The sequence below is a fragment of the Raphanus sativus genome, chromosome 7 (assembly GCF_000801105.2).
Source record: "Raphanus sativus cultivar WK10039 chromosome 7, ASM80110v3, whole genome shotgun sequence".
NCBI lineage: Eukaryota > Viridiplantae > Streptophyta > Magnoliopsida > Brassicales > Brassicaceae > Raphanus > Raphanus sativus.
This window is the reverse complement of record NC_079517.1, coordinates 17,678,357-17,691,734: the sequence shown is the minus strand read 5'-3', so window position 1 is coordinate 17,691,734 and position 13,378 is coordinate 17,678,357. Positions and strand designations below refer to the sequence as shown.

At 31.3% G+C, this 13,378-nt stretch overlaps 1 protein-coding gene and 1 pseudogene across 2 annotated transcripts; one reads left to right on the top strand and one right to left on the bottom strand.

Annotated features, from left to right (window-relative positions):
- The first annotated feature begins 3,696 nt into the window (after window positions 1–3,696).
- LOC108831776 (uncharacterized) lies at window positions 3,697–5,240 on the top strand. Of its 2 annotated transcripts, none has more exons than XM_018605289.2 (4): window positions 3,697–4,016; window positions 4,486–4,608; window positions 4,692–4,865; window positions 4,968–5,240. In XM_018605289.2, the coding sequence occupies exons 1-4, from the start codon at window positions 3,936–3,938 to the stop codon at window positions 5,061–5,063; spliced, it is 474 nt and encodes a 157-aa protein (XP_018460791.1). In that variant the 5' UTR covers window positions 3,697–3,935; the 3' UTR covers window positions 5,064–5,240. The 2 variants fall into 2 exon arrangements, with proteins under 2 accessions (XP_018460791.1, XP_018460792.1); XM_018605290.2 differs by having other exon boundaries at window positions 3,733–4,016; window positions 5,002–5,240.
- Window positions 5,241–6,918: 1,678 nt separating this feature from the next.
- On the bottom strand, window positions 6,919–12,384 carry LOC108836648 (2-oxoglutarate-Fe(II) type oxidoreductase hxnY-like; annotated as a pseudogene).
- Between the last annotated feature and the right edge of the window lie 994 nt (window positions 12,385–13,378).

The window sequence follows — 13,378 nt, the reverse complement described above, 5'->3', positions numbered from 1 at the left end:
CTGCATCTTTAAGATGTTATACATGTTGGTTAATATGCACGTTTTATTTGGTTGATGGAGAATGTAAATAATCGTTTTAGTTGGTAGACATGATGGAACAATGTTTTAGTACGATGTATAAACCGAGAAATATGAATTAATATGTTGCAAATTTATTAAAAGTTAAATGTTATTGTATAGCTATTATATATTTAATTAAGTAGATGATATTAATGAATTGGATTTTTATAGTAGATAAAAAGTAAGATTTTAAATTAATAGACTAGATTTTGTTTTTTTTTGTATTTAAAAAGTTATATAAAATATGCAGTTTCAAGCAATTTAAATAAATAACCGATGTTATTCGGCATGATATTTTTTTAAAAAATCATTTGACTTTCTTTTTTTGGATTATACAGAGATATCATGGCCCCTATAGAAGTGGATTCAGACTAGTCACGTTTTTGCAGCCTACGTTTTCAGTCCACGTGTCGGCACTCTGTCTCTGGTGATGCCAAAATGTTAATTTTCCAATGGCCAACGGAATTCGAACCTGGATTCGTATTAAGGCCGAAACTCCCTTAAAATCACTAGGCCGTCCTCGCTTGGTTCATTTGACCTTCTTCAAGCAAAAAGAAAAAAGAAATTGACATTAATACCGTGATCATCTTTTGTCTTCTTCACCACTCCTCTCTTTTTCTCTCTTTCTACAGTTAACCAAAGACCACAGTTCTATCAACCTCACGTGTCAGATTTGTGTTTTTACTACAGCTATTTAAGGATGACATTTAAGGAAATTATTTAGTAATCTATTCGACTGGTAATGACACCTTTTAAAGGAAAATGACTTTATAATCCGTTTTTACACCGTCGGTTTCTACTTTTAGATAGTGTATACATACGTCATGCTTAATTTTTTTGGAAAGTAACTATATGATCTTATCACATTAAGGAAAGGAACTGATGATCTTAACACATATACTTCAGTACGTACTGCGCAATTTTATCACTTTTAATTATTGTGGTTGACGTTTTCTGTTGTAATGAGTGATCACTCTACTATTTTTCACGCGATTAATCTATTTCCGTTCTCATATTTACAAAAATGCGTGGACACAAGTCCATGACACGATAAATACGCATCAGTAGTACTAATATATTGGACGAGACAACATCTCCTTTGAATACGAACTTTTGATGTACAAAATCTCTTGCTCACGTCCCTTTCTTTCTTCAAACTTCTCTATGGGCAACGAAAACGTTTATTTCTCAGCTTTAAAGATTTAAAGGGTTTTTAACTTTCTCATATTGTCAAATTGTGCATGTGAATATGAATGTACTTCCCAAAGTAAAAGTCACGTGAGTGCCATTTCTTTGGCAAATCCGAGCAATTAAAATCCTACATTTTTTTTTGTCACAAAAAAAAAGGCAGAAAGCAGACTGTAAAAGTAAAAGAATATGAGAAATAGTAGGATATGTATGAGTAGGCTATACGTCAGAAGAGAGGGTTTGTCTATATTGCAGAGTGTTATTTTGTGAATGATTAATCGGCACACATGTGAATTGATATGGGTACTTTTATATGTTCTTGTGGAATAAATAGACAATTCCATATTCTCTACTCCTATTACATTTTTATAACATAGACGCAACTACATAAGCTATGTAAAATTTTAATGTTTTTTTAAACCGGAATTTTGGGTACATAGTATCTGGTATCTTTCATGCATATAAATTTCAAAAACTGTTGGTCCATAACTCCTAAAACTTTTGGAAAAATTTGCATACATTACAAGTTTCAAACTTGTAAGAAAATTATATAAATTTTTACCAAATTGTCTATATAGTCCCCTAAAATCTTAATGCCGATCCAAGTAATATTTTACAATAAAAAGTGAAGAAAGAATAGATTCGTCACCTTGCATCGGTGCCTCGTCATGTATGTGTTATGTCTTCATGCACATATATAAGGTTCATATACGTATTGTAATATGTATATCATATAAACGCATATATACACACAATTTGAAATTGGGTAGTGATCAGTAAGAGTGATGAGGGGAACTCATAAATATCCCCGTGAGGAGTGTTTGGAGGCATTCCAAAATCACAACAACATTCTTCTGTTTGCTTTTATCCTCTTCCTTCACTTCTTTCGATGCTCCTACTTCAATAATTTATAATAATGTATAAAATATTTTAAAGTTTTGTTTCCTCCAGCTCCATTACGAGCTCACGGTTCCCTTATTCCTTTTACTTTTGTCCTCTCCTCATTTCTTGAAACCTTATATACTCAAAAATCGCTCACACGCACAAATGTATAAGTATAAAACTGTGAAAAGAGTTGTCAAGACTAATTAAAACGAGACAAGGACGATAAATGTAGATTATAAGCATACGAATCAGTTCTCACCAAAACTGAAACCGGTTAAACTATAGTTGGAATATTCTGAGGATGCAATATAATATTTGCGGTTCACACATAGAAGTTGTTGAGATCCTACATTAGAAGTTTGAAGAGATCAACAATAATATATAAAATATTTGGATCAATTCATTTATCTCCAGTTAGTTTTAACTATTAATTTGGAAGCACACAAAATTTAACATGGTACTAAAGTATTTTTGTTGACCCTAACTAAAGTGAGTCATAAAATGATTTATTTCATTTTAGTGGAATTTAGTTCACGATAAATTCTACATCAGAAGTTTAAACCGAGTGATCACTTGAATTAATCAATTTATCACTAATTGATTTTAAGCATAAATTTTATGTAATTTAATTGAAGTTGTGTCTTAAACAATTAAACGGGTTTAGTTAATAATTCAATGAGTATATATGCAACTACAAAATAACATACTATTGTGAACAAACACGAATCAAACTCGAAGAAAGATTAAAGAGCAAAATGAATTGAGTTAAATATCCGTTTGGAATTTATATATTATTATGTATATGAATTAACTTTACGATCTCTTAAATCCATATTTATAACAGCTTTAAAATTTAATTTCATTTTCCTTATACCAATACATACTTATCTAGAAAAATAAATTTTTTTAAACCAAAAAGATATACCATACCAAAATGTCAACCTTGATTGCAAGTATATTTTTTTTGTTACTATTTCCAACCCAACGAATGTTATGAGATTTTACTGGTGAACCGAAATTTAACATATTTTCAGATGCAACACATGGGTAATGGTTTCCACTAGATTTTTTTAAATATAAGCTTATTTCTAGTTAGAAAAGGATACTGAGACTTAATTTATTTTAGATTCTGTTAAAACAATGAAGAAAAAAAAAATTCTGTATTTAGTTAGTTACCGTTTGAAGACATACAACCTTAATATATATCCCATAAATTGCAACTTATTTAGTTAAATATAGAGTATATAAGTCTAAAAACTGGTCTTTTTGGGGATACTAAAAACTTGATGCATGCGAGATGGTTTCCTTTTCTTATGAAGAAAAAAGAATAGTGTGTTAGATCTTGAATGTCATGTTGACTGACTGTATGTCTATCTTTATGATCACTTCCATTTGGTTCGACAACGTTTTATCAATAACTGTTTCTAGGTACAAGATCATTACATCGAATATACCCTCACACGTGTTGATCTTTACACATTCACTTTCGTATATAAGTATTCTCGCGTAAGTATAAATTGTATAGATATATAATATGGAATAACGTGTATCTAGACATAGAGGCAATTGTGACAAAAAAAAGACATAAAGGCAATCAAGCAATTCACGAGATACCAAAGGATTTGTCCGTATGTATCACATTCTCTAGCGATGAAGAGATCAGACTATAAGGCAGACATGTGAGAGACGAGAGGATCTTATAAACGTTGTAGAAACTCTGATCTCTAATTTATCTTTCTTACTATATATATAGAAGAGAAACCGTAGGGGAGGAGGAGGAGAAGAAGCTAAAAATTTGAAGGATGGTTTCGAGGGAATACAAGAGAGATTCCTCTCTTCGTGAAAAGTTTCAATTGCTTCGTTCAATCACTAACTCTAATGCTGTAATTAGATTCCATCAGTCTCTTTTTTTTTCTTTTGAAAAGAGCTTTACAATCACTCTCTTTTTAACTTTGTTTCTTATTTTGATATGATTCGACCTCTACTATATAACCATCAGTCATACTTTTTTATATACCATAAATAGTAAATATTTTGTTAATCATATTCAGATATGTATGTACATACGATTTAACCGTGACATCTATCTCTCTTTAATTCTTTAGAGATCAAACTTTACTCCTATTCTTTGTATGTACTGTACTTTTTGGGATATTGCTTTTGAGTAATCAATTAGTGATATTTGTTACTTGAATTTTTTTTGTTTATCTTCAAGATATAGTTAGTTACTTACTTCGTTCGAACCATAATCAACTATATATTTATAACAAGATAAGTAAAATTAAAGAGCCAAAATGTGTTAACTGAAATGGACATTTTTCTCACACTAAACTTGAATCACACGTTTTGCAGGAAAGTGAAACCTCGATCATAGTGGATGCATCCAAATATATTAAAAAGCTTAAACAGAAAGTTGAAAAAATCAACAATGAGACCACGTCTGAGCAATATTTATGTCATCATACCGAACCCATGGTATGTAAACATATATGTTTTAGTCTTTGACGCATTTACATTAAGATGCTTCAGTTGATTTTGGGGTTTTGTACTGACGATAGGTTACAGTGGAAACCCTAGAGAAGGGATTCATGATAAAGGTAATGTCAGGGAAGAATGAGGCAGGCTTGTTGGTTTGTGTTCTTGAAGCTTTTGATGATCTTGGACTTGAGGTTGTTGAAGCTAGGGTTTCATGTATGGACTCATTTAGCTTGCATGCCATTGGTTCACCAAATGTAAACACACTAATCTCCATTGTCATCATTATATATTTGTCCATTCATTATAATTTGTCACAAAATAATTTATAATTTCCATCTAATCTGAATTAATCCCAGAATGATGATTGTGAAAGCATGGATGCTGAATCAGTGAAACAGGCAGTTGCAGTGGCAGTCAGGACCTGGAGTGATAGCCATGATCCAAAAGGATAAAGACAGACCAAGTATTCATGATTATCTCTATATTTATACATTTGTTTGACCAAAAAGGATTTTAGTTAGACATGCAATCAAGAAAAATAAACTGTATGTCTCTCTGATTAATCAAATTTCTAATGAAAAATCTTTCTTCGGCATCAAGTTAATAAATACATTACCAGTTTGTATAAACTTGTATAACTTCATCAAAATAAACATTCAGAACTCAGAAGGGCACTTTTCTCTTGTTTCTTTATATATTTTAGAAATACTTTTGCTTTTTTTTTTAACCTTCCGTACATGCCATAAATTTTTTTGCCCAAGACATATCATAATGGGAAATTAAGTGAGATGGCTACAAAATAAACCATAATTTAGCATCTAACCCAAAAAAAAAGTACATCCATTATTCTTATAATATATACTATATTACCCTTATCATCCAGTTAATAAAAATTTAAGTGACCTTCTTCTTTTTCGATTACCGGTTACCACTCATTTTCTTCCATTCTCACCACATGTTCCTATACTATTTTATTTTGTTCTATTCTATTTGTATGTTAATAAAAAGTGTTCTACTTTATTTAAAAAAATATTTTAATATTTGGGTTTAGGGTTTACATTTGAATTAGGGTTTAGTGATTAAAATTTAGGGTTAAGTATTTATAAGGTGAGGAATAAACATTTCAAAGTTTCACCATTTGTAATATGTTATTTATTATTGTTCCATTATATTTGGGTCTAAAGTTTATATTTGAGTTAATGTTTATATTTATGTTTAGGGTTTACTAATTAGAATTTAGGGTTTAGTGTTCTATATTATTTAGAAATATATTTTGATATTTGAATTTAGGATTTACATTTAGATTAATATTTACATTTGGATTAGGGTTTAGATTTGGATTAGGGTTTAGTGATTAGAATTTAGGGTTTAATATTTATAAGGTGAAGGGATATGGTTAGGATCTAAGGTTTAGGGTTTAAGAGTTTGGGTGGAATTGAGATAAGGTTTAGTATCTAGATTTTAGAAGTTGAGATAAAGTTGGTGTTCTATACTATTTTGGTGTTATGTAATAGAACGTTTAAATTTTGACATACTTTTGTTTGTTACTATTCTATTTGCATATGTTGATATTTGAGTTAAGGATTTATATTTTCTTTTAGAGGTTAGTAATCATGTAATATATTGCTGAATTATCTGTCAAAAAAGTTACGTTTATGCTATTTGTTAATTGTAAACATACATAGTATAATATATTTAAATAATTTTCATTAATGTGAACTATGTCATTTATAGCATGTTCTATTCTATTTATAAAATGACATTATAGTCAACACGTTGATATCATAAACGCCACAACAATAATCTTACCGTCAACTTGCTTCACAAATGGACAAAACCGGAAGAAAATGGTGAAAAAACTAGGAGATCTAATAATGTCAACATCATAGCCATATTCTTAATTTTTTTTTTTAATTTGGCTATTACACAAATTCACCCTATCATAATTTACTCTTTTTGTTTTGAATCGATCTAAAAAAGTTCCTCCTCGTCATTCAAGATTAGTTCCCACAATTATTTGATGTCCCGACACATTGTGAACAATCTAAAAATGTTCAAATCATAATCTCACATTTTGTTCTACATAAAGTAAAATAATAGTAATACTTGATCTACATAATATTAATACGTGATCTACAGAAAATGTAATATATTTTTCATTGAATCTATCATGTTTAAAATACGTGATTTACATAAATAATAGTAATATAAAAATATTTGGAATATACATCCCGCGCTTAACCTATCGCTCTAAAATTTATAGAAATCGGAATCTACACATTAATATAAATTTAAAACCTGTAAAAATCAAAATCTACACATTACTGTAAATCTAAAATCAGTAGAAATTGATTTCAAACATGCTTACTGTATTCCACGTATAGTAAAATACAGATTCTACGGATAAAGATAATCAGTTCCAAAATTATTGAAAGTGCAATTATAAAAATATTTGAAAATATTTTGTTTCCATATTTGAAAAAATCCAATTTGTTAACCGAAAGCAGTATATTATATCGAGATTAAATTAGATCACGAGTTATATGAACGATCTTTAATAAACATGAGCTAACTCTTATATATATTCACACATTTTAGTTAATGAAATTGGCTTTGGTTTTCACACATAATCATTTAAAATTAAACCATACCGGTTATCCAATACCGGGTCATTACAATATATTTGTTCAAGCAGTTCTACTTTATAAATTGGAATAAAAAGCAGTTCTGATTCGAGAAACACAAGTTCTTTTTTTTTCCTTAGTGATCTTTATTAATCCAATTAATTAGGTACAGTATATATAAACCTTGGCGACAGAAACCTAAACAGAAAGGAACTTTCAGCAACAATATCCAACAAGAAAACCAAATAATTTATACAGTGGGAATTATGGTGTGGTCCGGGTGAACAATAAACTTCGCCTAGGTCTGTTTGTGGTGTGCATGTGCGGCTTTGTAGTGTTGGGAGAAGTATGTTGAGCATTTGATCGCTGGATATCTATACATTGAACACAACACATTATCTTATAAGACACTGAAACGGTAAAAGGTCGTAATGTAACAAGGTGAAGATGCTAAGTCGTACTTGGGTGGGTTGTTTTCGGACTGGCAGGTAGGAAGACACTCTATTATACAGTCCTGGCTCGGTTTTACGAAGAAAGGAATCTGCGATGGAACACTTTGACTTTGATTAAATAAAAAGTGTTGTATAGTTTTCCAAATTCATTTACGAACATGTTTCAATAAAAACTAGATTTTGAAGAAACAGTATCAATTAAATGCAGAATGTGACTGATTTGTTTTCCATTATTAACAAGAGACTTACTGAATATCGGTCCTGCCCAGTCCCAAGTACCCGATGCAACGTCGATCTGTATGATATAAGAAAATGTGAAAATTTATGACCAAAAACGAAAACTTTAAGAAAATTAAGCTAAAATAACATATTACTTGAAAAAGCCGTTACTCCAGCGCTCCAACAAATTACAAAGATTCACAATATAGGCTCTGTAGACGAAAAAACAAAACATATAACAGCCAAAACCAAAACTAATATAATGGAATAGAAATATAGTAATGGGAATCAATGTATCATGGACCCAATAAACAAAAATATCTCATTATAATACCCTTTAATCGATGGTACATATTCCCATTTTTGATCCTTCAAGTCTTTATCCTTGCATATCTACAGTTACATATTGGCATGCAAGTTTTCATAACCTGACCGGTCTGAACGTCAGAATTTATATAAGACTAGCAAAAATTTACCATACCTGAAGTCCCATTACATCATCAGTTGCTAAGAGAGACAACATTCCGAAATCACAATGTGCTCCACATGCATATATTCCTTTTGAGGGATCAGACACCCCTGAAAGAGTAAAGAAAATAAATAAGATAATTAAAGAGGGTAAGTGTAGGTAGCGCTGACATACAAAGCTAATGAGATTAGAATCACCTTCATAATGAAACAAGATCATATCTGCAATTGGATTTCCCAGCATCTCAGGCGTATCAAAGTAATTCACATCCAAGTCCAGTGCCAAAGCAATTATTCTCGCAATAGACTTACAAACCCGCCTGATCATGCAGAATGGCTCATCAAAACTATGCCGTTTGAAAAACTTTCTCCATTAATAGTTCCACATTGAATAATACAAGTCAACTTGTATATTTTAATTATCACATAATCGTCCATTTTTCGTTATTTATTGTGAATTGATTTAAGATGTATAGTCATAAATTTTGACATGATGTTGCAGTTCGGAATATCAAATATGTACTGAAACTTAATTTATTTTCATGACTAATCTATTACACAGACACAACATATATATATATATAGCCCTACTTCATCATCATACCCATATACAAGGAGGAAGAAAGGATGAAGAAAGAAAAAATAGTGAAATAACATGTTTACTCAATACAAAACTGAAGCAGCCAAAAAAAAAAAAAAAAAAAACTGAAGCAGCCTATGTAATTCTATAACGGTAAATGAAATTATTTTTACAAGGGAGAGAGATGTCACATTCATCGGATAAAATAATAGTCTAACCTACTCTCTCCTCTCCGTATCAATTTAACTGATATTTAAAGATTTATTGTTTCAAAATAAATAATGTTTTCACAATTTTATGTGAAATTTAGTATTATTTGAATTTTTTGACCAATTACAAAATACTGTATATTTTTTATTGGTTGAATTAGTTTTATTTAATAATTTTATGTAACCAAAAGAAATTGCATAAAAATTTATATTTTTTTTAATTTTTGGCAAAAACTTTAAAACTCTATTAAAATAAGAGAAATTTACCTTGAGAGTCACTTTAGTAGTTATTAATATCAAGATAAGTCACTTCTTTATACCAGAGCACTTTTTTTTAAAGACAAGTTGGATGCCCACGGAAAGAAGCTTTTGTGGTTCACTCTCAACCATGATAATCTTTAACTAGAGTAACCGAAGTTATGTGATTTGACTCAAGATAACTATTTTCCAATTTTTAATTTAGATCTCTTTCTCATTTTTTTTATCACCTCGAACCCATGACCAAAGTGAAACCTCTGTATAACTACTGAGTTGACTCAGTCAAAAATAAATCAAATTAATGGAGATGGAAAACGAAGGGTCGATTACAAGAAGCTGGAAAATTGATGTACACAAACATCATATTAAGCTGTATCCACTCGTCTCCTCCTCCGCCGTGCTCCGCCGCGAGTTCTCCACCGCAGTCTCGAGCTCAGCCCGTGTTCAACCAGCCGTGCTCCAGCTCGTGGTGGAAACCATTGGGACCAATCACGAATCCCCCACCACCGTGAATCACCGGACCAAGCTTCACGGTGAGCTCTTGTATCTCTGTTTAGCTCCTCCATCGGGTCGTGCTCGTCGTCGGAATCGTCGGGCTCCGGACTCAAGATCATCGTGAGCTCCAATGGCCATTTTTGGCCTTTTTGCAAGCCTGATCTTTCATCTTTCGAATATTTACTTTTTGACCTCAGAACTATGAAAATTGCAGAAATAACTTTGCAGTGCCACCCAAAACTTCCAATTGTAAACTTTAAACCATGTGATATGCAATTATGCATGCAAATGCAATCTAATGACTTAAATGCAATCTAAAATGATCATAATTAGCTAAAATATAAATCTAAAACTTATTAAAATCATGAGATATCATGAGATATCATGAACTAACAAAGCTTTTTCCTTTTGTATGACCTTAAGCTTTCAAAGATAACAATATTTTTTTATTTGTGTAAATTGTCAAAGGTGCAAGTGTGTGTTGAGATTTATCACGTGTGTACAAGTGAACTGATGTACATGTGAACAGTGATTTATCAAGTGTGTACACGTGTTGAGATTTATCAGGTGTGTACAAGTTGCAAAGCTCATGCCTCCTACATCAACAAACACTACATGTACATGTGGACAAGAAACCAAGAAAAATGCTTCTACTGATGTTGCAGCTAATTAAAAAGAAATAGATGTGTACAAGAAACCATGGATAACATGATAACATGAACCGGCGTACGTGCGACCCAATGTACATCTGGACTACGAGATTTATGAATACATTCATATTTTTTTTTTTGAATTATACAGAGGTATCCTGGCCCCACAGAAGTGGTCCAGACTAGTCATGTGTTGCCACATGTCGGTTCTCTGTCCCTGGCGATGCCGAAATGTTAATTCCCCAGTGGCCGGGATTCGAACCCAGGTGGCGGAACTCACAGCTGTGAACCCTTTACCAACTGAGCTAGAAGCCCCGGTTTACATTCATATTTAAATGTACACGTGTACACCGGTTCATAATGTACACAACCTAATTGTACACACCACAATAGGGTTACCCATGAATTTGTATGTTGTTCATATCTTAATGATTTTGATGATTTTATCATTTAATTTTGCTCTTTAAATTCATATGTGCATATTGTAAGGGGTCGGATTGAACAATTAAAAGTTTCTAGACAATTAATATGGGTGTATCCGCAAATTTGATAGTTTGGATCAAATTGAGAATAAATGAATAATTAAAGGACCAAATGTGAAAAGGTGAGATTTGGCCATTGTTGTTTGAGCTGATCGTGGCTGGCCAGTGCGGCGGATTACGAGCATCACAACCACCACAAAATATTTTCCCAGAGCGAGGCGGATGAGTTACAAAGCATATGGAACATGAAGTTTGGTCTTGTTGATTGTGTTTTTTTTATGAAATCAATTGCCCAAAAAAAACAAGATTAAAAAGAAGAGAGAGAGCTGTGTTCAAAAAAAAAAAAGAAGTGAAAAGTTAAAAAAGCAAGAGAGATGAAAAGTGGATCCTACAAAATTATTATCTAGTTATGGTTTAGTTGATATAGAATGAGATAAGTTAGAGAAAGTGTTCTAAGAGCTGAAAATGACTTATGGTGTAAGACAAACTCAAAAAGTGACCTTTAATGTTAATCTCTCGTTTAATATAAAGGAGTATTATTTATAATCGGAAATGAACAAAATTCACCTATTATTTACAAATCTAAAGAAAAGAAATAAACATGATCAAACTTACAATGCTTCTTGATAATATTTCCCATGGTCTCCCGCCATCCGGGCAAAACATCTACCAAAAACTTTAGAGTTCAAAGAATAAAAACATCAGATAAACAAACAGATATACGACAAAAACTAACCAGGATTAGGCCAAATGTTTGGGCTATATAATGGTTTATCACGATGGGCACCATTTTTGGGGCCTTCAGTTCCAATGGTAAAACCCTCTTTGTAATCCCCTAAAACCCCATGAAATTATAAAACAATAATCTTAGACAAATCAAGTGAAAGATAATCAGACAAACCTCGCACTTGGGTTTTAGGATCTAAGAGTTGATCACATATTGGTGCATAGCCTCTAAACTTGTCGTTTCTCAAGACCTTCATCTTCTCTTCCAGGGGAAGGGCGAAGAACTTCTTGCTCTGCTCGAAAGCCTGGTCGTTCAACTCCTCGCTTATACCATGATTTATGACATAGAAAAATTCACTATCCGAACATGCCTTGAGCAATATCACCCACAACGTATCAATGTTTCGACATAAGTTATAATGATCCGAATGTAAACATATTCGAGGAAAAACCCAAAATACCTGCTTAAGCAAAACAGCTGATTGATAAAGATCAGAGCTTGCGAGATCTATGCAAGTAAGGGTTGAAACTTCGATGATCGAAGCCTCTTCCTGATTATTATTATCCATCTCTTTTCACTCTCTGTTGACTTTTTAAGGAAAAGATGGAGACCGACTTTCCCAATTTGATTTTCCCGTGTTGCCACGGCTATGTATATATAGAAAAATTCTTTGATTTACCCATAGAGTGAATATGTAGGTTCACTAGCAAATATGATTTTTTGTATTTCATATTTAGTATTTAAAAAAAAGAAAACAAAATATTTGTAATTTATATTATATTTTTAAAACTAAAAGATAAAAATAAAAGAAAAAATAATAGTAACTACAAATAAAAACATTAAAAAATTATTTTTAATACCATCAGCAAAACACTAAACAATAAATCTTAAACCTAAACTCTTGCGTAAACTCTAAACCCTTGGGTAAATCTTAAATTTTATGGATTAGAGTTTACCCAAAAATTTAGGATTACCAAAAAATTTAGGGTTTAGTATATAGGGTTTAAGGTTTAGTGTTTTGATGACTGTGTTAAATTTTTTTTTTTTACAAAAATCTAAAGATTTAGAATTTATCCAAAGTTTAGGATTTACCAAGGATTTAGGTTAGGATTCATGGTTTAGGATTTATTATTTTGCTGATGGTATTATAAAAGAAACTTTTTTTGCAATTACTATTATTATTATTTTTTAAACATATTAAAATTTGATAATATTTTATTTCTTTTTTTAAAAGATATTGAATATGAAAATCATTTCCAGAGTTGCATGTGCTCCTTATTTTAAAAATTCAATTGGATTTACTTATATCGCGAAAACATGGCCAAAACAAATCTGTTCCTTACGTTGTTGTTTTAGTCCAAGACCTAGAGAGAAATGATCATTTTAAATACATTTCTTTTCAAAGTCCATTTTCTTTTCTGGACGTCACGTTTGTTGGCCATCGTTACCGTCACATATGATGTTATTAAATCCGCTAAGATGGATATGATGATTTGAACTTTCATATGTGATTTAAACAATTCCCTTGTTTCATGAAATTAATGTTTGCGACAACATTAAGGTTTGAAAATATTAGAGTTTTAGGTTCTATTGTTATAGTTTA